The sequence below is a fragment of the Crocodylus siamensis genome, chromosome 2, assembly GCF_052110815.1.
Source record: "Crocodylus siamensis isolate JL-2025a chromosome 2, ASM5211081v1, whole genome shotgun sequence".
Lineage (NCBI taxonomy): Eukaryota > Metazoa > Chordata > Crocodylia > Crocodylidae > Crocodylus > Crocodylus siamensis.
Window position 1 is genome coordinate 143,928,743 of NC_143396.1, and position 25,118 is coordinate 143,953,860.

Below are 25,118 nucleotides of genomic sequence, written 5' to 3' on the forward strand. Positions count from 1 at the left end.
ATCCACGTGGTCCATTTTTAAGTCTTAATGTGCCACTGGCATTCAGTTAATAAAACTCGACTCATTAAAAAGCACTAAATTGTATAATACATTTTCAGGTTCAGGTGCTGGGGCCATTGCAGCATTTGGGCTCTCTCTTGGTGCTGCGGAAAACACATTAAGGTTATTCAATGGGGTTGAGTACCTGAAGGAGAAGGCTGTCCTTTTACTACGCCATTTTTCGTCTTTTCTTCAGAATTCATTACTTCTTTGTAGATCAGTTCTGTGAGAGACAATCGATGCAATTATAAAAGGAACCATTCATAGAACACTGTAAAGCCATAACTAACTCTTTCACAAACGTATGCTAGGTTCTAAATGAACCATCTCACTTTCTCAGCTGACGGCCTCTCTCTATCTTTGTTCCAGCTGCTCAACCCATACAGCCTACTTTGGCATATATTCTATCACTTTAGTAACTCTTGTCATTGAACTCATATTCTGAATCTGTCAACTACCAAGCAAACATGAGCACAACATACTCATCATGCTGCACAAGAGTAACTCAAGCCACTTGTTTCTTCATACCAAACTCACTGGGGAGTTTTAAACCAGAGATTCAATGCATTACAATATATTACCACAGGCCACATATCCCAGCCTTTAAACTATACATATTGACATTTTTGAAACCTTTTCCAGATAATTTTGTCATAGAAGAACGCAAGCATTAAACCAATTTCTCCATGCATGACTGGTATCTGTGCAAACCAACGTGGGTTTTGTTTCCTGTTATTTCTTATGCTTATCAGCCCTATTTACTTTCCTGGAAAATGAGAGAGATTTCTGGCATCTTGACAGCCTCATTTTGCTCACTTAAACTTTAGTGAGTCTCTCCTATGTCCAAGATCCACTCTTTTTCATGCTTTTAAGCCTAGATGGCAAAGCACAATAACTGAGTTGTTTTAATATTTACTGTTCATACATAAAGTTGGCACAGTAACTGTAGTGCTGCTTACAATGGACCCAATTGCCACACCTTATCCTTTTGAATAGTATTATATTCCCCAACTGATCCTCTCAACTTCAATTAGTGTCAGAATCAGCTGCTCTACATTTCACTAAACTGCACCTGCCACATCAGGAAAGGATGTATATAAACAGGGACCTACTCAAGTCGCAATTTGGTGGAAGTTATGAAATTAGGCACTGTCCACAAAATCAGTGAACCCCACCCCCCTTAAAAATAAAATAATAAAAATCCTTATGGCCACTGCAGCCCAACCATGCAGCCTGTATGGCTGGGGGGGCTGAAGCTGCCAGTGCAAAGGGGAGCAGCCAACGTGGTGGCTACCCCTCTCCCTCACTGCTGATTGGTTGAGAGGGCTGCCTGTCACACAGCCCCACCGCATTCAATCAATAGTGAGTGGTGGAACTGCATCACTGACAGCCCTCTTGACTAATCAGCAGTTAGGGGTGGGGCCACTGGGGGCATAGAGGGCCCTATCATGATAAACTTGCAGCTGGCCCCGCAACTGGCCCATGAAGTCAGCTGCCTGCTGCCTAAATTTCCGTAGTTCTCCATATATAAATACAGGATTAGATCCTGCCATTTTACCCATGTGCAGCAGTGCCATTCTACCAGGGGAGCTCCACTGAAATCACTGTGGACCATGTGCCAAATCATATACCAAAAATTTTAATTAATGCAAATAGTCATAGGTGTAACAAGGCAGCTGGGCACCCAGAGCAGCCATGACACGCAGGGGCAGCTGAAACTTCCTGCTGCCACCATACTGTCAGTGTGATAGTGCGGCTGTACCAACAGCTGTTTTTTTCCATCCCGCACCCCCCCACCGCCCACCAAGCTGGCACCAGGGTGCCTGGCCTAGTTGCCTTGCTGTAGTTATACCACTTCAAATAACAGCAACAAAATCAAAATGAGCATACACTTCTTTTTCACTTGCTGGCCTGAATTTCTGTTCATTGGAAATATACTGTTAAAACAGGTGTGGTATCCCAAACCAGAAGCCGCTCCATTTCAAAAGTGGGTGGGCTTAATCTGATGGACAACATCAGTGGACCTTGTAAAATATTGTTCTGAGGTGAAATTCATCCCTTAGGAAACAGCTTACATGAGGTCTATTTACTACTGCTGTAGCCACTTGAAACCTGATTCGTTAAACCAGTTTATCACTAGGCCACACCCTATGGTAAATTAAAAATGTATAAATGAGAAAGTGTACCTCTTCTTCATGCTCTTTTTTTATCCATTGAAGACTGCAGGTGAAAAGCAAAATAATAAAAAAAAATTAAAAAGCTTCTTGTCTACTTACTAACAAAACATAGGATGCAATTCTTCTCCATGCTGCAAAGGATTTGTTGAGGAATTGCAGTGCTGTGTCTGAAAGCAAGATATGATCTAGATGCTGCATATTTTTAAAATAGGATTACCTTTCCACTCTTCAATTGTATGTTCCCTTTCATCCAGCTGTTTGTCATATATCTGTGGAGGAGGCTGTAGAGCAAAAGGAAAAATAGGTGAATAGACAATTCCATTATACTGATAAATAATTAGCAGTAATAACTGAAATTAAAGCAGTTTCTATTGTTTGTTTATATTTAGAGATTAAAGGGTGTAAATGAAGGTCCTTTAATTCTTTCTGCATCTTCAATCTCCACATTAATATTATTTTCTGAGACGTAGTATGGCTGGCCTTACTAGGCTCGTTGATATTCCCACCTTGAATCATCTTAAACCCTAGTCATCCATGGGTCCCATTCCCTCCTTGATAAAGGTTTTATTTAGAAGAGCAGTATAAATTGAGTGAATGGGATTTGTCTGTTCACAAATACCTCCATGGACTTCTAAGCACATCCTGAGCAGATGACCATTTGGATCCTATCAGGATTACTGTTATCAAATGATGACTAACTATGCTGATTTCTGGTTCACCAGAGATTTAAATTCTACTCTGAGAATTTTTAGACCACTACTCCATAAGATGTTGCTGAGGGTGCAAAAGAATTCTGATACAATATTAATTACTGACATGGAGAATACAAATGAGTTGGAGTGAATGAGTGCAGCAGAAGGAACCACAATTCAAGTGTTATAGTTGCTCCTCATGCACAGATGCCCCAATCCAAATCTCACTGAAAGAAAACAGAGGACTGACTTTTAATGGACTTTGAACTGGAACCAGAAATAAAGGAGATTCTGGTACCAGTACTTAAATCCTATATTTCCTGGTCTAGTTACTCAGAGCAGGTAATGAAAACTTGTGCCTTAGCATCCAGTACAGAGATAACTGTAGCATGGATAGAAATCTTAAGCAATTCATGCACTCTCACCAACTATGGTACCTACTGCTACTGAAAGGCTGAGAGCTAGATATAAGAGGAACAACCTTAATTCTACACCTTATGCATATGCACACTCATCACAAGGTCTTTACTTACTAAGATTATATCCTATTTTTCAGAGGCCAGGTACAGACATTACACTTTTACCAGTATAAGTGATCGGAAACCGGTCTATACCTGTAACAGAAAAGACGTTTGGCACACACAGACTGATTTTAAAGTGGCAGACCCTACCCCAAGATTCCCTGTCTCCTTCCCCCACACCAAAGAGTGAATGTCTGTTCTGTTTACTACCAATCTAAACTACATCGCTTACAGAAAACTGCATAACTTGGACTGATTCCACCTCAGACTTTCTGAATGTCGGTACCTAGCCAAATAGTCTAATATAGACTAAACTACAATATAATATCACATAACTATTCCTACTAACTTAGATCTACACAAGTAGCATTTTCTGCTTGTGGGTTTATATCAGGTCCATAAAAGTCATTTACACCCCATGAACTGCTGCCCGCATAATATGAACATAATGCAGTGTACACAGAAGATGGGCTTTAAGTTGTCAGAGCCAAGCCCTTTTCAACATGCATGTGACGTATACATACAGCATGCACTGTGTTTCACAATGAACAAAAAAAGGCTCCACGGGGCCTCCACAGGAGCTAGCAGAAGTTGTACACTAACAGATGTGTGCCTGTGAACTGAGATGAGGTCATGGTGTCCCAGCAGGTAGTAGAAAGAGTCCAGAGTGAAGAGGTCTGGCAGTGAAATATCATACTAGATTTGATTGTGACCTGCGATGAGGCCTCGTGGCCCCAAGCAAGTCATGGAGGGGAAGCCTGCACTGCCATGTTAAAAGGGGAATGGGATCTCAGCAGTTCTGGCTGTGACCTGTGACAGGGTTTTGCCATCTCAGCAGGTTAGATCAGATAAGAACTCTTCAGCTATATGATGCCATTTTATTTTTAATAATGTGATGACCTTTGTTTGTACCTTATTGCAAGTCAGGCTTGCAGCAGCTGTTGACCCAAAAGCTCAGCCTGGATTCAGCCAAAGCCATTGAAAACCCAGCTAAAGATCTCTCTTTCCTGCATCATGAAGTTTACCACTCAGCCTTAAAAATAAATAAATAAATAAAAACAGAGTCCTGTTGACAAGGCTGCTGTGAACCTGGGTTCTCCAGATCAGTGTCTGACAGATTATCACTCAGACAATCTGCCAACCCTACAGCATGAATTTCCTAATGAGAAAAGCAGAGAGCACTTGGGAAGAAGACAAAGCCCAAGGGGCCTATGAATTCACATTACAGCTACAGAGGCAATCTGCTTCATTAAGCAGCTGGCTCTAGTATGTGGTGGTGGTTGTGTGAGGATGCATTTGGCTGGACGGTACTCTGAATCACATCAGCAGAACCACCATTTCTCTGTCAGAGACAGGGAGAATAAGAGACTGGAAGAGAATATCCCCAAAACACCTGTCTTTCTAAGGGCTTTTAGAGCTTTGGCCACTAAAATTCAATTCTTGGCAGAAACTTGGCAGCCAAAAACTAATATTCAGAATAAGAATCAGACATTAAGTTACATGATTCCTTTGGACATTCATATAATTCACAAAAATAAATCCTAGATTTTCATGGAGGATATTTACTCTATGCTTTTCAGAACTCTGGACAAGTAAAGGATCCATATGCAAGATGTGAAAAATGTATGGCTTCACTGTACTACTCAATCTACAAATGACCTTCTCCATCTCAAATGGGACTGCAAAGGGGAGATTTGCTAAGACAACGGACACATCTACACATATACATTAAAGCGTCACTAAAAACCCTGTGTTATTTAGTTAATATGCATTAAAATAGACTAATGCGCATTAAGTGTCACTTAAAAACCATGGATGCCTATACACACAACAAGGCTGCTCCGATGTGCTGTAATTATAGCAGTGTGGTAATTTCAGTGGCCTCCAGTGTCTCATGTTAAGCATCCCCATGCTTAAAAATCAAATGAGCTTTATCTAAAGTGCCACACCACCACTTTTAAGTGTGGGGATCCTAATACAAGAGACACTCTGGACTCTTTAATTAGAGCAGCTCTCAGAGCCCCAATCCCAGAGCATGCATATAAATACCCCATGCTCTTTAGTTAATGTACATTAAGACAGGCTAATGCACGTTTTCTTAGCACCTCACAATGGAGCACACTTTTACACATGCTCTGAGATGGGATGGGGGTGGCACTTTAATTAGAGCTGTTCCTAAAGCTGCTCTAATTAAAGCACTGCAGCATAGTGTTTTAGTTCAAGCACTCCCACTGCCATTTTGAAGCGTGGGGATGCTGAAATATGAGAGGCAGGAGGCTCCTGGAGCACTATAATTGCCACACTCCAGCAGACTTGATTGATCAAGCCTACTCCAATGTGCTGTAATTACACACAGGCACCCAGAGGTACTAGTATATTTAATCCGCATTAACTAAAGTGCATTCATGCATGTATTGATGTGTCTAGTGGGGACGTAACCCACACCCAGATTCTTAGCATGACGATCAGCTAATTGTCACTTTGAATATTAGGTGATGCTGGCTGCTAAGTCTCTGTTTACTGCTAGATTTTATACTGGATTTCAAAATCTTAAGAAGTACACTTAGAATTATTACCTCACATGCTGTACACAACATGGCACACAGTGAATGACACACAAATCCCTTTTCTTCTCCCACCCCTACTTTACAAGAGTGCCTTTAGAGCAGTGGTTTTCAACCTTTTTTCATGTTTGGACCCCTTCAAAAATTTCAAATGAAGGTGCAGACCCCTTTGGAAGTTTTGAACGGAGGTCCAGGTTCCTTTGATGCTCATATGTTTGATTGATCTTAGTCATGTGTTACAGACTCCTTAGACATAGCTTGTGGACCCACTGGGATCCATGGACCACAGGCTGAAAACCATTATTTTAGAATATGAAGAGACATGCCCTTTTCAGAATATACTTGAATCCCCGCCCTTTTCAGTGTGCATATTACTTCACAGAGAATGAAACAAGGATTGCACAGTGCACAAGTGTTAACAGAAACTTCATTTCATTAAAATGTCAGGAGGTCATGATGCCTCAGCAGGGGACCAAGGAACAAAATGGCTTTAATGTAAGCACTGATGCACTGGCACTGACAGAGCAACTATAGTGTCTGAGACCTTAACAGAGTGTGAAATGGGCACCTGCCCCTACGGTATTGCTTAATGTGATTAAAGGCTTTTCTAGATACGGTGTCTGTGCCAATTCAGCTGAACTGTTTTACAAAACAATACTGTTAAAACAGTGCAACCTCTGCCATCCCAGTCCAAGAGTGTCTTTAAGACAGGCGGTCAGCAACATTTTTGGCTGAAGTGCCAAAACCACCTCAACTTTGACCCAAGCCTCAACTTGGCATGCCAGGGGAGCCACAATGGACCTGAGCCTCATTGCTGGCAGTGGGTGCATGTGCATCTCCAGGTGGACAGCAGAGGAAGGGCTGCCCCAGCTCCCTGGTTGTGCTGCCCTAGCTCCCTTCCCCACCATGTACCCCAAGGCAGATGTGCAAGCTGCTGCCTGTCATGGAGCCCAGCATGCTTGCAGCAGGCACAGGCTAGACTGCAAACAGCTGCACTGGGCTCCAAAGCTCTGGCCTAGTTCATTGCTGGTGATGGGTGCATGTGTGCCCCAGGTGGATAGGAGGGGCTAGGGTTGCACTGCCCCAGCCCCTTCCTTGCCATGCCCCCCAAGATGTGTACACAGCCACCACCAGCCATGCAGCTGGACCAGGGCTCTAGACCCTGGTGCACCAGTTGCAGCCTTCCAGCTACCAGCCACAGCTAGCCCAGGCTCTGGGAAGCTGCTGCCTGCCACAGGGCCTGAGCTACTTTCAGCAGGCCTTGAAGCCTTCCCTCCACCTACTGTGAGCAGCTTGGGCTCTCTGGCTGGCAGCAGCTGCTCAGAGCCTGGGCCAGCTATAGGCACCAAGCAAAATGGCCTTGCATACCATGCTCTGGCACATGTACTGGGGGTTGCCAACCCCTGCTATAAGGCCTTACCCTGCTTTAACTATACCAGATCCAGAATGGATATATAGTTAAATTGGTATGAAAACAAGAGAATGGACCAGACTTTAAATACAGCTATGCTGTCTTGCTTGGGTAGCAATTTGCTCTGTAAACTGGGGTTGTGTTTTTTCAAAGAAATACAGCAGCAACAAAAACAAAGGGGAGAATCAGTTTTAAAAGTGGGGAGATGAACCAATAGGAGACAATTAGATTTAACATTTTAACCTCCATGCATCTTCCTCCTTCCCCTCCTTTTGGAGATCTTTGACCCTTGATTCCCCCTCCCATAGGCACCAAGCACCCTAGGTACCCCAAGTACCCCAAACACACACATACATACTGTACCATCCAAGTTAGGAACTCACCAATGTGTATATGTAGGTGTGTGAACTGGTGAATATACATGTCATTGGGTGTGTCATATATGAATTAGTGATCCATGTATGTATATTAGGTGTGTGCATGTTGGTAACTGATTTGGTCTAATTTTTGGTGTGTGTAGTACGTATGTGCTTGAATTGGTGATAGGTATGCATGTGCCTAGGCTGGTAATCTTGGATGTGTATGTGCCTGAGGTTGGTAGTGTAGGGGTGTGTGTGTGTGTGTGTGTGTGTGTGTATGTACCCAACTGATTTGTGTATGTGTGCATCTGCAATTGTATACCATGCCCTCCTGTCTAACAGCGCGATATTGAGATCCTGAGTGTTGGCCAGACCCCACAGGGCAACAGTTGAATTAAGACTGAGAAAGTCTTGGGACTGAGCATTTCTAAAACAAGGAACAAGCATCAAAGCTGCAGGTACACATCAGATCAGACAATCAGTGTTGCTTGTCATACAAACCAGAGTTGGGGAACTAAGGTAGTTATATTCAAATCCTGGAGGCAAGGGAGGCTCTAAAATGTAATAGTTTGTGGTTAAACAATCTATTAAATGGTTGGCATCCTTAGAAAAGTAGGGTGAATAAAAAAATGCCTCTTCATTTTGTGACAAATCCAGTTGTGTATTGATTTTATCATTATTGACTTAAATATAACGAGAGAGGAATTTGTGGGTGCTCCTATATATATCAAAATAGTTATGGTTTTGTATGAAAAGTGCCAGAGGTCAGTTCCTGGAAAGCCAAGGATGGCCACATCCTATTTAGCCACACAATGGCCACATCCAGAGCCATGTAATATGTGGCACTGCAGACACATCTATAGGGCCACATACTATATGTTCAAATGCTCTCCACACTGTAATGGAGTAGCATAGAGGGTTGTTTTTTTTTTTAATCCAGGGGTCAAAACATCAGAGCAGCATACACAGGAGGAGCATGGGCCACTCAAAACTGGAGCCAGGCCAGGCGGAGCTACTCTGCAGCTGCTGGCCAGGCTCCTCGTGGCAGAATCATTGCCTCTGCAGCCTCAGGAGGCCCCTATGGTCCCAAGTCAGACAGGCTCCAGGAGTGGCGTGAAACAGGTGGGTGCAAGCCTGCTGCGCCACCACTCCCCTGAAGTCCCGCAGCAACCCCCAACTGCTGCAGAGCACCCCCTTTGACCCTCAGCAGCAGGGCCTGTGGACGGGAGGGACTAGCTGCAACCTAGCTGCAGGAGGTGGCTAAGCTGGAGCCGAGGAGGGTCTCGCCCCACCCTGGCCCCTGCTTGGTCCAGCCCCCCAGGGAGCCACACAAATGAAGCCATGCGAACAAGCTGCACAAACAAGTGTGCTTGTCTGTCTGGCACAGGAGTTAGCGTGGAGTTTGCATAGGAGGGTGAGCAGGAGGGCCCACGGCCCTGCCTATGAACCCCCTTGGGTAGGCATTCCCAACCATAGCCGGCTTACCAGCGGCATGCCGCATGTGGGCACAAGCTGCAACCTGAGGGTCCCCTCAGGGCCTCTGGCCTCCCCCTCTGGCTCCTCAGAGGCCTCTACCCAGACGGAGCCCATAGTTCTGGGCTCCACTCAGACAGAGCCTCTGGCTGTCAGCTGCGGGAGCTGCCCGTCACTTTTTCAGGCTCTGGTGCCCAGGAGCATGGTCACCTCTCCTTGTGAGGTCTGCTCCCTTTTGGGGTCTCTGGTGCACCAGCTGGAGGAGCTCCAGGCTGCAGTCCAGAACTGCGTGCCATTAGGGACTGTGAGCAGGAGATCGAGATTGACTCCTACTGCCCTGGGAGATGGAGGGTAGACCACGATCTCCCTCCAGGACAAGTGAGGACTTGGGGACCTCCCATTCTGTCCAGCTAAGGGGTTGGACCAAGGTGGTCAAGGGCCCCAAGACCCACTGCACCAAGGTCCCCGTCCCGCTGGAGCTTTGCAACAGGTACAAACCTCTTGCAGCCCCAGCGGAGCCGGCTAAGTTGCCAGCTCCTGCAGGCATCACAGGCTTTACTGTAGCTACCGCCCCAACTCTCCCCAAGAAAAAACATGAAGTGTTTGTCATGGAAGACTCCATCCTGAGGGGGACAGAGGGGGCAATCTGCTGCCCTGACCCCTTAGCCCGAGAAGTTTGCTGCTTCCCAGGAGCTCGTATCTGAGACACTGCGGAGAAGATCCCTAAGCTCCTCCAGCCAACTGACCACTATCCCATGCTCCTTATCCATGTGGGAACCAATGACACACCTTGGAGCGCTCCCAGCTGGGTCATGAGGTACTACAGGAATTTGGGACCAGAGCTAAAGGGTCTGGGGGTACAAGTGGTATTTTATTTGATCCTCCCAGTCTCAGGCTACAGGCTGAGGAGGGACAGGAGGATTGAGGTAGTAAACCAAAAACTGTGGTGCTGGTGTCATTGGGAAGGCTTTGGCTTCCATGACCACAGCCCGCTCTTTGGTGAGAGAGGCAGTGAGCTGCTGGGAAGGGATGACCTTCACCTGTCTCCACTGGGGAGGAGGTTCTTCTCAGCCAGACTGGCTGACCTGCTACACCAGACTTTAAACGAAGCCTGCCGGGAGACAGGGGAGACTACCACCACTGCTGGCCTACTGAGTAACCCTTGCAAAGCCAGCAGGCCAAGGCACTTATGGGAGCCCACCCCTGCTACAGTCCTGGAACAATCTGCAGGCAAGGATAGGGCCTCCAAGGGGACACTTGCCTGCCTGTACACGAATGCCAGGAGCTTGGGGAATAAACTGGATGAACTTGTCCTCCTCCTTAACACAAATAATTACAATGTCATAGGAATAACGGAGACCTGGTGGGACTCCACCCATGACTGAACCATGGGTATAGACAGCTATGCCCTGTACAGGAGAGATCAAGTGGACAAAAGGGGCAGGTATGTAGCTCTATGTCAAGGAGAGCTATGCGTCCCTGCAAGCCGATACTGGTAACTAGAGTGGATGACTGGAGACCCTCTGGGTTAAAATCCATGGGGAACACAGCACGGGGGACACAATGGTGGGAGTCTACTACAGACCTCCCACCCAAAGTCAAGAGCTTGACCAGGAGTTCGCCAGGGAATTGGCTGAGGCCACATGCTCCCGATGCATGGTTGTCATGGGAGACTTCAGTTACCCTGACATATTGTGGAAGGAGTGCTTGACCAAATCTGTGCAGTCACAAAGCTTCTTCTTGTGTGTAGATGACCTCTATTTGACACAAGCAGTCCGTGGGCCAAGAGGTAAAGCGCAATCGGGGATGACCTAATTGGTGCCCTAACAATTGCTGGGAAGCTGGACGACTGTGACCATGAGTCGTGATTGACGGAAGTCAATCGTCATGGTGCCCTTTGACCAGTGGGGTCCCTCAAGGCTCTGTCCTTGGACTTATATTGTTCAACATCTTCATTAATGATGTGGATGTTGGAGTCAGAAGCAGACTGGCCAAGTTCGTAAATGATACCTAACTTTGGGGTAAAGCATCCACAACTGAGGATAAGAGGGCGATCCAGGCTGACGTCGACAGGCTCAGGAAATGGGCGGACAAGAACCTGATGGTGTTTAATACTGAAAAAAATGCAAGGTTCTCCACCTTGGGAAGAAAAATCTGCAGCATCCTTACAGGCTTGGCAGTGCTATGCTGGCTATCACTACAGACGAAAGGGACTTGGGGGTCAGGACTGACCACAAGATGAACATGAGCCTTTGATGTAATGCTGCGGCTAGTAAAGTGAGCAAAATTCTGGCTTGCATCCATAGATGCTTCTCAAGCAAATCCCAGGATGTCATTCTCCTTTGTATGAGGCCTTGCTGAGGCTGCAGCTAGAGTACTGCATCCAGTTTTGGGCTCCACAATTCCAAAAGGATGCAGAGAAGCTTGAGAGAATCCAGAGAAGAGCCACACACATGATCAGAGGTCAGGAAAACAGACCTTACAATGACAGGCTGGGAGCTATGGGACTCTTCAGCCTGGAAAAGCACAGGCTCAGGGGTGATCTGATGGCCACCTATAAGGGATGCCCACCAGGGGAACATTGTTCACCAGAGTGCCCCAAGGGATGAGACAGTCTAACAGTTATAAACTCCTGCAAGACTATTTCAGGCTGGACATAAGGAAGAATTTCTTTACTGTCCAGGCCCCCAAGGTCTGGAATAGAATGTCATCAGAGGTGGTTCAAGCACCTACTTTGAATGCCTTCAAGAAAATTTGGATGTTTATCTTGCTGGGATCTTATGAACCCAGCTGACTTCTTGTCCCTGGGGCAGGGGGCTGGACTCAATGATCTTCTGAGGTCCCTTCCAGCCCTAATGTCTATGAAATCTATGAAGTAAGGCTGCTGGGGCCAGCCTAGTGTTGGCCCCAACCTCCTGTACCCCTCCTGGGATAGCTTGCCATGTGCCAGAGTGCATGTGGCACAGGCATTCCTCAGAAACAACTAGTGATGGCACAAGGTGTGCCACCGCTAGTTGTCCGGAGGAACCAAACATCTACGCCATTTGTGAATGTAGCCAATAAGTCCACAAGGGCACAATGTGTTTTTCCTTACGTTGCTCAGCCAATGACCCTGATCTAAACACTCAATAGACGAGAGGATTGAAGAGTTACCATATCCATGAAGCCTGTACTATTTTTGCTCATGTTACCACAGAGGTGACAAAAAAAAGTTCACATCAAAATCACATAAGCCACATCATATTGTATGAAGCAAAATTAGCTGTGTATAGAAGATTTAACAGTATATACTTGTGGAAAACAAGATTGGAGGAAACATTAGCTTGGTCTGCAGAGGATGGAGATGGAAAGAAATGTTTCTTCTTCTTTATATGCCTCTTTTCTACTGGCATTGCTACAGATTTGTGGGGTAAATACATCACCAACTGGGACTAGGATAGGGAGATACAATATAGGATCTTAGGAAAATAGGGCTGGATGTGCTTTGCTATAATGCTACCTCGTAGTGAGAGCCAATAAGTTACGGTTCCACATATGTAGGAAAGGTGTTTGTGTTTATTACATGAAGTGGAGCCAAGGACAGTATGAGAAAACAGATGTACCTCACCCTCTTCTAAGTAGAAATGAATACAGTAGATCAGTGGAGAGGGTAGGTGCAAGATGTAAATGTGCATAAGAGGAGGAAAGAGTGGAAAGACGAAAGAGTGCACTGGCTTGCTCACGAAGTGAATGGGTTTTGACAGTAATTCACAATTGGGCTCTAGGCACCAAGATACCGAGAGACCCACAATGAAATATAGGTGCTTTGGAAAGAAGGTCATAAAGGAAGTGCTGAGAGTTACAACAGAAGACTTGCCAAAACCGTTGCAGTGTTTTATGAAGGTGCAAAAATATTGACAAGGAAACCCTTAGGCTCTAGTCCCCTAGTTTTCTAAGAAACAATTTTTCTAGGAGGTAGTGTGCCAATTAACATACTACTGAAACTGGAACAAGCATTGGCTAACATTAAATCAAAAATGGAAGAGGATACAATGAAAGATTGTTCATAGCAAATTCTGGAAACAGATTTGATCACCTGGAATAGGTCAAGTATTTCCTCAAATAGAGACCTTAAGTGGTCACATGAAATTCTCAGGAATGGGAATTCTTTAAGGCAAGTATCCTTCAGAAATCTGAAAAGCAAAATGTTTTGGCTAGAAAGACTGTAATTGTGAAACGTAGAGCTAAAAGGGATGGACAACAGGTCTACAGCAGGACCTGACTCAGATGCAGGTAACTTCAGTTTACTTTCACAAGTTCTAAAAATTTCTAACACCAGGAATACATAAAATCCCATTAAAAAAAAATCAGATAAACCAGACCAAAAGCTACATTATGTAACACAAGTCAACATACTTGGAAAGTCAAAGTTATACTGCCGAGTCACTGAGATGGCAAATAAATCTATTTATGCTGAAATACAAAGCTCATGAATAATTTAAATATCCTGGGTTAAAGCACTCACACTCATGCACACACACGAGCACACATACAGCATCTAATAACACAAGGGGAGAAGTGAAAAATGAAATATAAGATTTGGGGTTCTATCAGAATATTAGTAGAGGCCGAAGGACCTATAGCAATGGCAAAAAAAGAAGGTATCTGTGCGTATGGAAACGAAGTCCCAAATGAAGGATCTGTTGAAGAGAAAAGGACCAGGGAAGAAGTAATATCACCAGGGAGGTATACAGATAAGGCACAATAAAACTGATGAGACTAGCTGTGGCTGAAATAGCGGTAAGAATAATTCTTTCGCCTTGTGGAAGAACATAGCAGTTTGAGAAAGAGTACAATAAGTGTGTCCTATTTATTCATGATAGTTATAGTTCAAATGTTGCTATTATGAAGACAAAGTAATTGCTGTATAATAAAAATAGTGACACAGATGTATGTTTAGAAATGAAACAGAGAACTTTATTTCACTGAACACACAGGAAAGATGGCCTCATGTCAAAAACAGAGCTCAGCTCAGAGTTAAGTAATTTTGGGACTAATTCTGGCTTTTCAATACATTTCCTGCGTAATCTTGGAAAAATCACTTTACCTCTTTGAGCTGTGGTTTCTCTATTTATGAAATGGGATAATGCTACTTACTCACTCAGAAATTTGTTAGTACCTATGAATGGTTTGCAGTGCTTGGGAGGAAAGGTATGGAGGATCTTAGTGATGCCTCAAATGAGTTTCAGAGTAACTGGGAACTCTGTATTGGTTGATGCTGTGATGCTTTTCACAAAAGAACTTTAACAATTTTTTATGGTATAGGAACTTGGATCCAAATGCGTTAATGAGTTAGGGGTATGAGTCTCATGAAAAACATTCTTAACAATTCAAGACCCTCCTCCCCTCTCCATGCACACATCCCACACAATGAGATTCAAAACTCTTTTAGATTGGCTTCTAAGTGTCAATAAAGATATTTAATTATTCTAGGAATATGGAAGGTTGAAAAATCTGGTTGCTCTTAGGGTTAGCTTTTCTGGTAGAGTTCTGTGGGACAGTCAGAGTGATGCATGCCCTTCATTGTTTGTGAACAGTCTGTCTCGCACATAATAACCTATACTTCCTCTATTGAGCAAGGGATCATGACCTGGCATTCAGGGAAAACTAAAAGAGGCTTACCTTAATAAAGCTGCCAGTAGAAAAATGCCATGGCCTTTCTACTGCTTCCCATTCTCATTACAAATTCTGTCATTAGAACAAGACATCATTATTTTATTGCTCCCATATAGTCTGTGAAAGACCATAAACTTTTAATAGCTTTATGAAAAGTGATTGTAAGAGTTTCAGTATTTTCCATTTTGACTGGCCAGATTTATTTTTTCTCTTCCTCACACAGTCTTCCTCAGATTTATAACACTATGACTGTCTGGAAGTAATGATCCTGCGTATGAGATAAAAACTTCTGCCTGAAGTCTAAACATGAAGCTGTCTTCTGTGCTCCTTCCTACCTTCCCAAAGACAATGTGACTCTGTGGAGCTAGGATATTTCACTCTGACATTCCCAAAGTGATGCCAGATACTCCCCTCCCATCCCTTGGGCCTAAGTGAAGAGTATGCTTTAGATTTTTAGCTTCTGATAGATGATATGTTGTAGATTTTAATCTAACTAGATATGAACAGGAGTTACATAACTCCTTTTACCAAAGTATCCGAGTACCCAATATAATTATCCTCATAGCCTCTATAACATAGGAAGTACAGTCTTAGTCAAGGGTTTAGAAGCCTCGGCACTCTGCTTAGCCAAGATGATGACAGTTTGGATCATGTGCACATAGTCACCTTGTAAAGTTTTCATGTGAACACTAAACAGTTCTCAGGCACCTAAGTGATGATTAGGCAGGGCTTCTGTGGACCGCTCACTCAGATTTAGACACCTACTTTCCACCTAAACTGTAAATGAGGCTCCAAGTCTTCTTTTTTTTGGCTCTACCCCCTTGTGAGTGACTTCTCCAGAATCACATATGACATCTGAAATGAAGCACCGAATTTTGTGTAGCAAGTACCCTAACTCCTGACCATCCTTCCTGCCCCTTATTAGTCACAACCCTTTAGTGTCAATAGGAATAGACAGTGACTCTTTATGGAGAACACTAAGAAGTAAAAGTAGTGTACTTTGGAACCAAGAAGTAAAAGTGCTTTCTGCCCATGCATGAATTGGGATGATACCTAATAATGTTTATAAGAACAAAAAATGGCTAAAAATATATTTGATGGATTTGGAGCCCAGAATCAGTTTTCCAGTTTTGAAAAACTTGGCCAATAGTCCTCTTCTTGGAAGGAGTACAATATAGTCTCTCTGGCACTAACAGCATACATATGTAAATCTGGATTCTATTTCTGTCTTCACCACTGAATTCAATCACTGTAGCACCATGGATAAGCTTCAGGGACTTAAAGGGTTTCCTTCAGATTTCTCCAGGAGAGCCATGCCATTGTGGCATGTCACACTGAATTATTTCTATCACAGTGAATTATATCAAGTAGCATACCCACGCTTTAAGAAAATGCAAAACAACTGAAAAGACTTTTGTTCACCTGATCAGAAGGGCTTCCAGAGTTCTCCCTCAAAGAAAAGCGTTCTTATCATATCATGAGTAACAAAAACAGAAATCAGTGCACTGTAAATCACAGTGGGGACATTTAAAAAAAAGCAACAAATTCTTAAAATGCTTTCAAAAATAATTTTTAGTAGAGTTTTATATTGGGGGTGTGAATAGGCCTATGTGAGTAGGCAGGTATTTGATCCAGTTTCAGATCTAGCCGCTTCGGACGTCAGTGATCATATCCAGAGCTCTGGGTTGGTTTGCCACGTTGATCCGGCCGAAGCGGCTATGAAGCTTCAGAGAGGTCTCGGAGATCTGGCCATATAACGGGGGATCAACAAAATATCTTTAACTTTGTTGTTTTATCTCCAATTTAAGTGAACCTTGCAGGGGTGGTAGCTCCTGCTGAGGCCACAAAGCCTGCCAAGTTTCAAGAAGATAGGTGCAGGGGTTTGGGGGGAACTGCACCTCAAGCTGCTGACAGGCAAAACTCGTGACACAGATGACCCCGTGTGTGTTAAGGCGCAGCTGGCTGAAAACTGCCAGGGTGGTGGCCCCTGCTCAGGCCACAAAGCATACTAAGTTTCAAGAAGATCTGTGGAGGGGTTTGGGGGGCAAACTGCACCTCAAGCTGCTGACAGGCAAAACTCGCAATTTAGGTGGGTGCTTAGGCGACTGCGTCTGTCTTGGGGCACAGCATGGTGGAATCTAATGCAGGTCTGGGTGTTGGGCCCTGCCAGGCCATGAAGCTTGCCACCTATGTATGTGTCTCGCTGGGGGAGTCGGTCTTCTGGAGTCTACACCTCAAGCTGCTGACAAGCAAAACTCATGATGTGTTAAGGTGCACTGTGTGTGAGTTAAGATGCATCCTTCCTGGCGCTGGGGCCTCTTCACAACACAGCAGTGTGCCCCAGTGAGGCCTCCTCCTCTCCTACAGTCTCACATCCAGTCCACCACTTTACATGACAACAGGTAAAATAACTTAGATGGCTCAACACCAGCAGCAGGAGCAGCAGCATCAAAGGTACCCAAACGGAACTGTCACAGAGCCTTTCTTTTTTATAAATGAATTGACAGCAAGAAGTAAAGATGTTGTGTTGTGTTGAACATATGATTTTACTCATGGTGTGTGATGGCTTGTCTTGTGTTTTTATGTCTATACGTGTATTATGAAAAAAAAGGAGTACTTAAAAAAAATGTATCTTTTGACGCTTTAGGGTTGAAAACCCCTTTGTCAGGCTGAGGAAGTATCTGCAGTTGGTCCTGGATGGAAGCAATAATAAAGAAGCCAGAAGCTGGCCTGGCCTGCAATGCAGGCAAGAAAGCCACTCCATGAAAATGGAAATGGAGGCGTCAGAGGGTGAGGGACAGGCTGGGGTAGGGGGAAAGGGGTATGTAGCAGAGCAGGTAAAAGTGCAGAGGTGCCTGGGATGTCAGATCTCCGGGAGGTATCAGTGTGCCAGAATTCCACTGTGTATATTGAGTTCATGAGTTTCTGTACCTACTACGTAGGAGGCTGATGAATAGGCCCAGCTCTGAAAAGTGGTTTGTACATTCAAACAAGCACCTAACCTCATCACCAGAACTGAAGCCAACTTTTTACAGCTCAAAACACAAAACCTGCCAACTATCTCCAGTACCCCCACAAACTGCACATCAGAATCTATTCAAGACAACAAAACCCGACTAACTGTGGGGGCACATTCCTCATGAAAAAAACCACTCTGCCTCCAGTCTCTCAGGCCTGATCCTGAGAGGAAACAAATGATAATGCTTGCTTCTCACTGGCCACCTACACATGTCAGTCTTCCCCCACACTCCCCACCCCCCTCCCACTTTCCCTCCCTCCCCCACTCCTCCTCCTTCTTCTAACTTTCAGTTAAGCTGTCCAAAGCATCCACAGCATTTCCGATGTGCTTCGGACTCTCCAAACTGCTTCAGACAGCTTAACTGAAGCCACGCTACAATTCTGGCATGCCACTTCGGATGCCCTAGTGGTGAAAGCAAGAGAGTGAGGACTGTTGAGAAGAGCTCTGAAAACAATGCTGTCACAGTTCTTCACTTGTCTATAGGCCTGGGACTGAAGACCAAGCAGCAGACTGACAGAACAGAGATGAGCTCCTGATGAAAGAGGGATAGCTTTTGGCTACGACCTGAACGCGTAAAGGTTTTTTACAGATGTAGGAATACTGCAATGTATTCTTATTTCAAGCCAGATATATTTAATAGCAGATTTTAAATTATTATTAGGGGCTCATCATTTTTAATGAGTAGTTTGTCACCCTGGCAAACATGGGGAGAGGAAGGGAAGGGAGGTCAGAGAGGGCATGAATCTGAGGTAGCCCCAACTGCTGGGCAACTGCTAGGCTGGGGACCAGATTCTTCCATTCTTTTTCCGAGTAGTATCCCAGCCTGTAAGTAGGGATGGCAAGACCTAGTAATTAGCAAGTTGCTTGACAGTATTCTTTATCCTCACCAGTGATGAGTCAATAAGCAGGTTTCTTTATCACTATTACTTAGTTTCCTATTGCTCTCCACAGATCCCAGAACACATGACCCACATATTGCCAGAGCTAAAAGCAGATGATGGGTCTCCACTATTCAGGTACAGAACAATGACAGAAGTCATGGCTCTCTGCAAAGTTCTACCATAAAGGTCTGCAGCTCAGAGGTATAACTGGTAGAGTTTACCCCCAGGAGAAGCAGCTGTTGTGATAATTAACATGGAAGCCACCAGTGAATTGTACGTGGAGTAGTGGTTTAAAAGCTCAAATTCGGTGGCAAAGAAAAGAGACAAGAGGGCTAACCCTCTGACACCTCCCTCTACAGCAGTGGCTTCTCTTGGGAGCTAGCCTCAGGCCAGCGACAACTCTGTGGCTACTGCTCTTCCCTTCTGGCCTGTCTTGTGTGCAGTGCTGATACAGGACAAATTGGGGGATGGAGGAAGGTGAGGTGCCTCCTTGCTTCTATTCTGGTGCCTCCCTTTAGGCAGTGCCAGGGATTGTGCTCTGCCCACCCACTCATAGTAAACCTGCTGCACATCAGCAAGGTACAGAAGTGCAAGCCAGAGCTCACCTGTATAAACTGGGAATGTGATCTCAGAGGTTCTGCAGAGTGGCCCTTCATAGCTGGCCATCCTCCCCCCCACCCCCCGCCTCATTTTGTGACAGCATTCAGCTCCTTTTCTCCCCTCCCATTGACTAATCTACTAAAAAGGATATAAATCTGAGCTCCCAGCTAGTAGAAAGAAATGGATGTTCAGCCAGTAGCACTGCCAGTCTAGGACGAAACATAGCAGCAAACACAACTATTAGTTGGTGTGACTGTGATGTGAAACAACTGGATGTAAATTATGCTAGACAGCTGATAAATCTGGCCTACAGCTTTTACTCTCCCTCAGCCAGAAAAGGACTAAGCTATTATTTAATATCTGAGAGCCAGCTAAATAGAACATTATGTTTGGTTTGTTTGTGTAAAAGATGACAGGAAAAGATTTAAAGTGTCCTAATACATGTTAAGCTCCCATAAAGTGTTCCTGACCCCTCTGTATAAGAAACAGATTTTGATATCTCATTCTTCATATTAGACAAGGTATTATTCAATGTGGCTGAAGGTATCGGAATCTAGCCCTTTGTGAATAAACATGCCAGACTTTTCCTCTGGCACGGAAGGTCAGACTTTTCTTAAAATTTTAGTGCAGAAAGATTAGGGGTTCTTTATCCTCTTACTCATGATGAAGAGCCTTAGCTACATGGTGGGTGACCAATCACACCACCCACATTTGATTAAAAGAAGACTGGCTAGAGAAACGTTTTGCTAATAATTCATAGGCCCAAATACGAGTATGTTTGTAAAATGCAGTCACCAAATAATTGCAAGTAGTACGCAAATGTATAACAAACATTATATATCATAGATAATTCCCAAAAAAAGAAAAAGAGGTCAAAACCATTCAATCGCTTTTACAATGAACAATCCAGTCAATTCTTGTGATACACAATGTGCACCCTGCCGTAGAAGTACTTCAACAAAAGTTGCTACTTATCTTAGACTAAAGAAAACGCAAGAATCATTGCTTTTTGAATGTCCACATTGCTTAAGTTCTTTAAAAAAAATACATTTAAAAAAATGCTAAACCTAAACATAAAGACATGTAGTCACAAACATCAAGGCTTTACCATGCTTAGTTTAACTGCAAATGAGGAGAATAAAAATCCATTCAATGACATGGTGAATGACTGAATTATATTTATCTTTCATATAAAACACTTTTACAAGCTTTACAAACTGCCATCAACAGTAGAAAGGAAGAGTTCAGATTTATAACAGCTTTCAAGACATGTCTTTTCTATAGCATTTCTACTTAGGATTTTGTGTCAGTTCATCTTCAAAATAGGACTCAGGAAAAGTTTAGATGCACCTGCAATTGGCATTATAGCCTCCCCCTAAAATTCAGGCTTGAAGCAAGTTTTGTTTTGGTTCCCCTGTCATTCTTAAAGGATCACCACAGAAATGTACCAGTGGGGAATACAAAAGAATTGTTTCACAGCATGGAGTAACATGTAGTGTAACTAACACTACACCTTAGCAAAAAGTGAAAGCTGCCTGCTGAATTCAAATCAAAACGGGAAATTTAGGTACATAAACTAGAATTATCAAGCTGCTAGTTGCAAAAGCTGCCTGGTGCCTTTAACTGTCCAAGGTAGTCAGGGTTCGGATTTTAGATCTCATCTAGAAGATGCACTTCAGTCTGCTGGCATTCCTGCGTACCTACTTGTGCAGAAGTAGTTCAGTTCAGGCTGTTTAAAAAACAAAACAAAACTGATAAACAAATTTGGAACAGCACCCCTTGGAAAAATCTGTTTTCTCTGGAGGTGTCCCATAAAACTATACTAGTTAGACCATACTTCTCTGAATTTAGTAACTTCCTATTCATTTCATGGCATATATTCAAATGAGGTGTTACAAAATATGTAGTCATTCATAGTTTGAACTTCTGAAACCATCACAAAAGTGATGCTACAACTATACACTCTGGTGAAAGTGACAGGAAGACCTTAATATTACCCCGTTCCACTCTGCTAAATTATCCTGTAATTTTTTTACAATTATGGTACAAGAGGCATACTATACATTGAGCAAAACAACTGACACCATAAAGGTGCTTTGAGGGAGACTATATGATAAAGTAGAAATAAACAAACAAACACCTTTGTAAAAAATTAAGGTACCAAGCTAACACTGTAAGACAATGCTCCAACAAGGTAGATAAGATGTTCCATCAGAAGACTTGGGCAGGCTGGCAGGCTGGCAAAGATTGCTACAGCTACTGATATAGCTTCAACCAAGAGAAAATAAGTCATTGTAGACTTTAAACAGGGGAGAAAAATCCTACTGTGTTAGCAAAACAAATTTTGCCAAACAAATGAACCAAAAGCCTTTGACACCAGCTTTTTAGTATGGTTAGAGTGTCATCCGCTAAACAATAACACAGAACCTTGCCTCCTGTATACCAGCTTTTTAGTCAAGAGGAGTAAATGAGAAATCGGGTGACAGTCAATGAAAAGTGAAATTTTGTTTCAGTGTAGCAAGAACTGCTGTCTTAATGGAATTCCAAAATTGCTGAAAGCCAAAGAAATTTAAGAAGGACTGGTGTCAGACTGTGGCCTTGGCCTAGCCAGTACAGCTACTCATTCCAGCCTAGCATCTTACAGCTGAACATCCAGATTACACAAGGCTGGCCCGAGGCCTCTGTTAGGGCTCAGGCCTCCACCCACTCCTTGTCACCAGAGTGGCTGGCTGGGGTCCACTGACTCTACACTTTCCTCATGTAAGCTCCTGAGCAGGAGCAGGAAATATTCTCAGAGTGTTTTGATCTTCCTTCTAGTTTGTGCTCTGTGCTCTGCTTGATCTCCTAGCTTCCTGACTTAGCTTGTTCCTAGGCCCTGCTCTTGGACTGACCTCCTGGCTTCCTGACCCAGTCTGTCCCTGCATTCTGCCCACTCCTCCTGGTCAGCCCCTCAATTCCCAAGTAGCCCTAGACCTGGCTGTCCACTACCTGGAGTGACAACTGGTTAGAGTCTATGCTTTTCTTCATTGTTCATACAAAAAAACCCAACCCAATGAGCAGAAGGCCTTCTGCCTTCAACATTTTGAGAAAGCACATACAAACATCATAACTGTTTCCCATCATATCAGTATAGATACATTTCAGAGGGTGGTCACGCTTTAAGAGCTGAAGCAAGAGGCAAGCAAAATCCAACTGAGATAAGTTCTCTTCAGAAAGTAATTACTAAATGACTTACAATTAGCCACTAAAGATGAGTCAGCATGAACAGATAGAAATTTAGGATTTAAGAACAATGGCCTCTGGTTTAACTTTCCCTCTGGAAGCAAGATCTGAAGATTAAGGAGCATTGGGAGTAGCCAGGCTCTTTCTGTAATTATGCACAGAAGACTTCCACAAAATATACAAAAATATACAAAAGATTCAGCCCATTTCCCCCTTATTTATACTACCTTGTACACCATTGCAAATCTTTCTACCTTTCTGATCTTCTGTGAACCAAAGGATCTCTGCATGATACAGGAATACTATCAAATCAGTTCACAAATAATTCACTGACAAAGTGGCTGAGACACAACTTTGCAGCATGTGACATTGCAAGAACAAGACATAATACCTCTTAGAGGGGAGATCTTTGTGGCTAGGACAGATGAAGATAACAGCTGAAGACGCTGATGTTCACAAGATTTAACTAGCTATAGGGGCACAAAGAACTAGAAGAATAACAGAAAAGAGCCATTTGGGAAAAAATCCAATTCCAATGAAGACACAAATTATAATTAAAAAATGGGCCTGCTGAATATTTTTTATTTCATCAGTCACTAGCCAATGTATAGCTCCTTCACCACAGGATCCCTATTGGCCTTCAAGGTACTGTAGTGACATATGCTCAAAATTGAAAAGAGTCTCCACTCAGATGGTCTCTTTTGCAAAGATTCCTTCCTTACAGTAACAAATGTAAGAAGATGAACAAGTCAAGGGAAGAAGCCTGACCCTTTGCCTATTAAGGCCATCAAGACTCTCTCTGGTTAATTCAGCAGCTGCTGGATCAGAGCCTAAATGGTTGCCAGACTCGAAGTGCTACATACAATCTTTCTGGATGCAACCATTATCTTATTCCAACCATAAATCCTAAGATAACAATATCCCCATTTTGCATTGTATATTTTTCCCTTTTATCCTATTGTAAGCTCAGTTGATTCGAATTTACAGACAAGGAAACCCTTCCATATACAAATCCAGATTCATAAGGAAAGCAACTCTTAAAACAGACTTCAAAGTTCCCAGCCTCAAAGCATTTAATGCTGCAGCAGGGGAAGGCAGCCACCTGCAGCTGGACGAAAGCAGGCTGGGGCCAGCAGCCACTGCAGGCTTGGGCCAGTGGTAGCAACAGGCTCTTCCTAGCACTTGGAAGAGGCACTAGGAGGGCAGGTTGTGGGGGGGCTATGGTGAATTTTGGAGTAGTAACAACCCCCCTCCCATTGCCGTGGTCCACCCCAAGTCCAGGGAAGAGCCTGGTGCTGCCGCTGGCCCAGGTCTGCAGCAGCCGCCGGCCCTAGCCTGCCCTTGTCCAGTTGCAGGTGGCTGCCCGGCCTCTGCTGCAGTGGATGCTGCCTGCTTGCAGCTGCTGGGCTGCACTGTGCCGGGGGGTTCAGGGCATGGTGCCCTGGGGAAAGCAGAGCCCCAGGGAGTTTGGGACATGGAGGAGCCCAGCAGCTGCAAGCCGCTTGCACTCGCCACTCCCAGAGCAGCTGCAGCAGGGGCGGGTAGCTGCCTGCAGCCAGACGAGAGCAGGCTCGGGCCAGGGCTGCTGCAGACTTAGGCTGGAGGCAGCCCCAGGCTTTTCAGAGGTGGGTGAGTGGGACCTGGCTCTGAAGTGGGGCTGCTGCCCACCCTGAGTGCCATGAAGAGCTTGGTGCTACCCTTGCTGCAGCCCCAGGAATCGCAGACACCACCTGCTTGCAGCCACTGGGCTGCACTGCACCCCTCTCCCCACCCCCTCCCTAGCCCCAGCCTCACTCCCTCCCTTCCTCACTGCCCTGGGAATGCATCCCTATGTGTTTCATTATAAACTGGGTTCACTTTATGTGAATTCAATTTATGTGCTGTTCCCTGGGAACCTATCGACCACATAAATTGAGGGAAACCTGTAGATGGTACAGTTTCATCTTTCTGAAAAATCACCTGCCACACCTTTTGATGTTACGGAAGATGGATGTTGAAACCTTCTTGGGAAACAAGGTTAGTTAGGTACTCGTGGCATGGGCCAGTCTTTGCATGACTCCATCATCCCCATCCCCTGCCCTAACCACTCTAGATGTTCTGAGTGCAATGGTACTTGCCTCTGCTGTTGATACTCCCGTCTCAGTCTTAAGGACCCCTGACAAGAATCTTCCTCTTCCTTCAGCTGCTTACCCCATTCTTCCTTGCATGGGTCCCAAGTCAGCTACTCTTGCTTCTAGTCCCACCCTTACCATCAGGGTCTGGACAGACTCAATCCCCCTTGGGGAGTAATCTCATCCATGTCTTAACTTCTTCAAGGTTCCTGGAGTGGTGACCTTCACCCCCCAGGACAGGACTCACCAGCCGAACAGTTTCCCCCATTCCCGTGCTGCCTCGCCCTTGCCAAGTGGACTCCTTGCTAGATCCCTCCAGGTAGGTTGAGGGGCTGGGGTTTTCCTTTAAGCTCCAGGGTTGGTGCCTTGTTTCTATATTCACTTCTACCTTTGT

General features: G+C 44.4%; 1 protein-coding gene across 4 annotated transcripts in view; it reads right to left on the bottom strand.

The window, feature by feature from the left end:
- The window catches only part of MAPK10 (mitogen-activated protein kinase 10), a 425,444-nt gene that overhangs the window by 12,838 nt on the left and 387,488 nt on the right, over window positions 1-25,118 (bottom strand). For all 4 annotated transcript variants that reach the window (XM_090037016.1, XM_090037015.1, XM_090037017.1 and 1 more), the window contains 2 exons: window positions 2,434-2,497; window positions 185-262 (listed from right to left, as the gene is read on the bottom strand). In XM_090037016.1, the coding sequence (XP_089893142.1) occupies window positions 185-262; window positions 2,434-2,497 (142 nt within the window). The remainder of the gene's footprint in view (window positions 1-184; window positions 263-2,433; window positions 2,498-25,118) is intronic.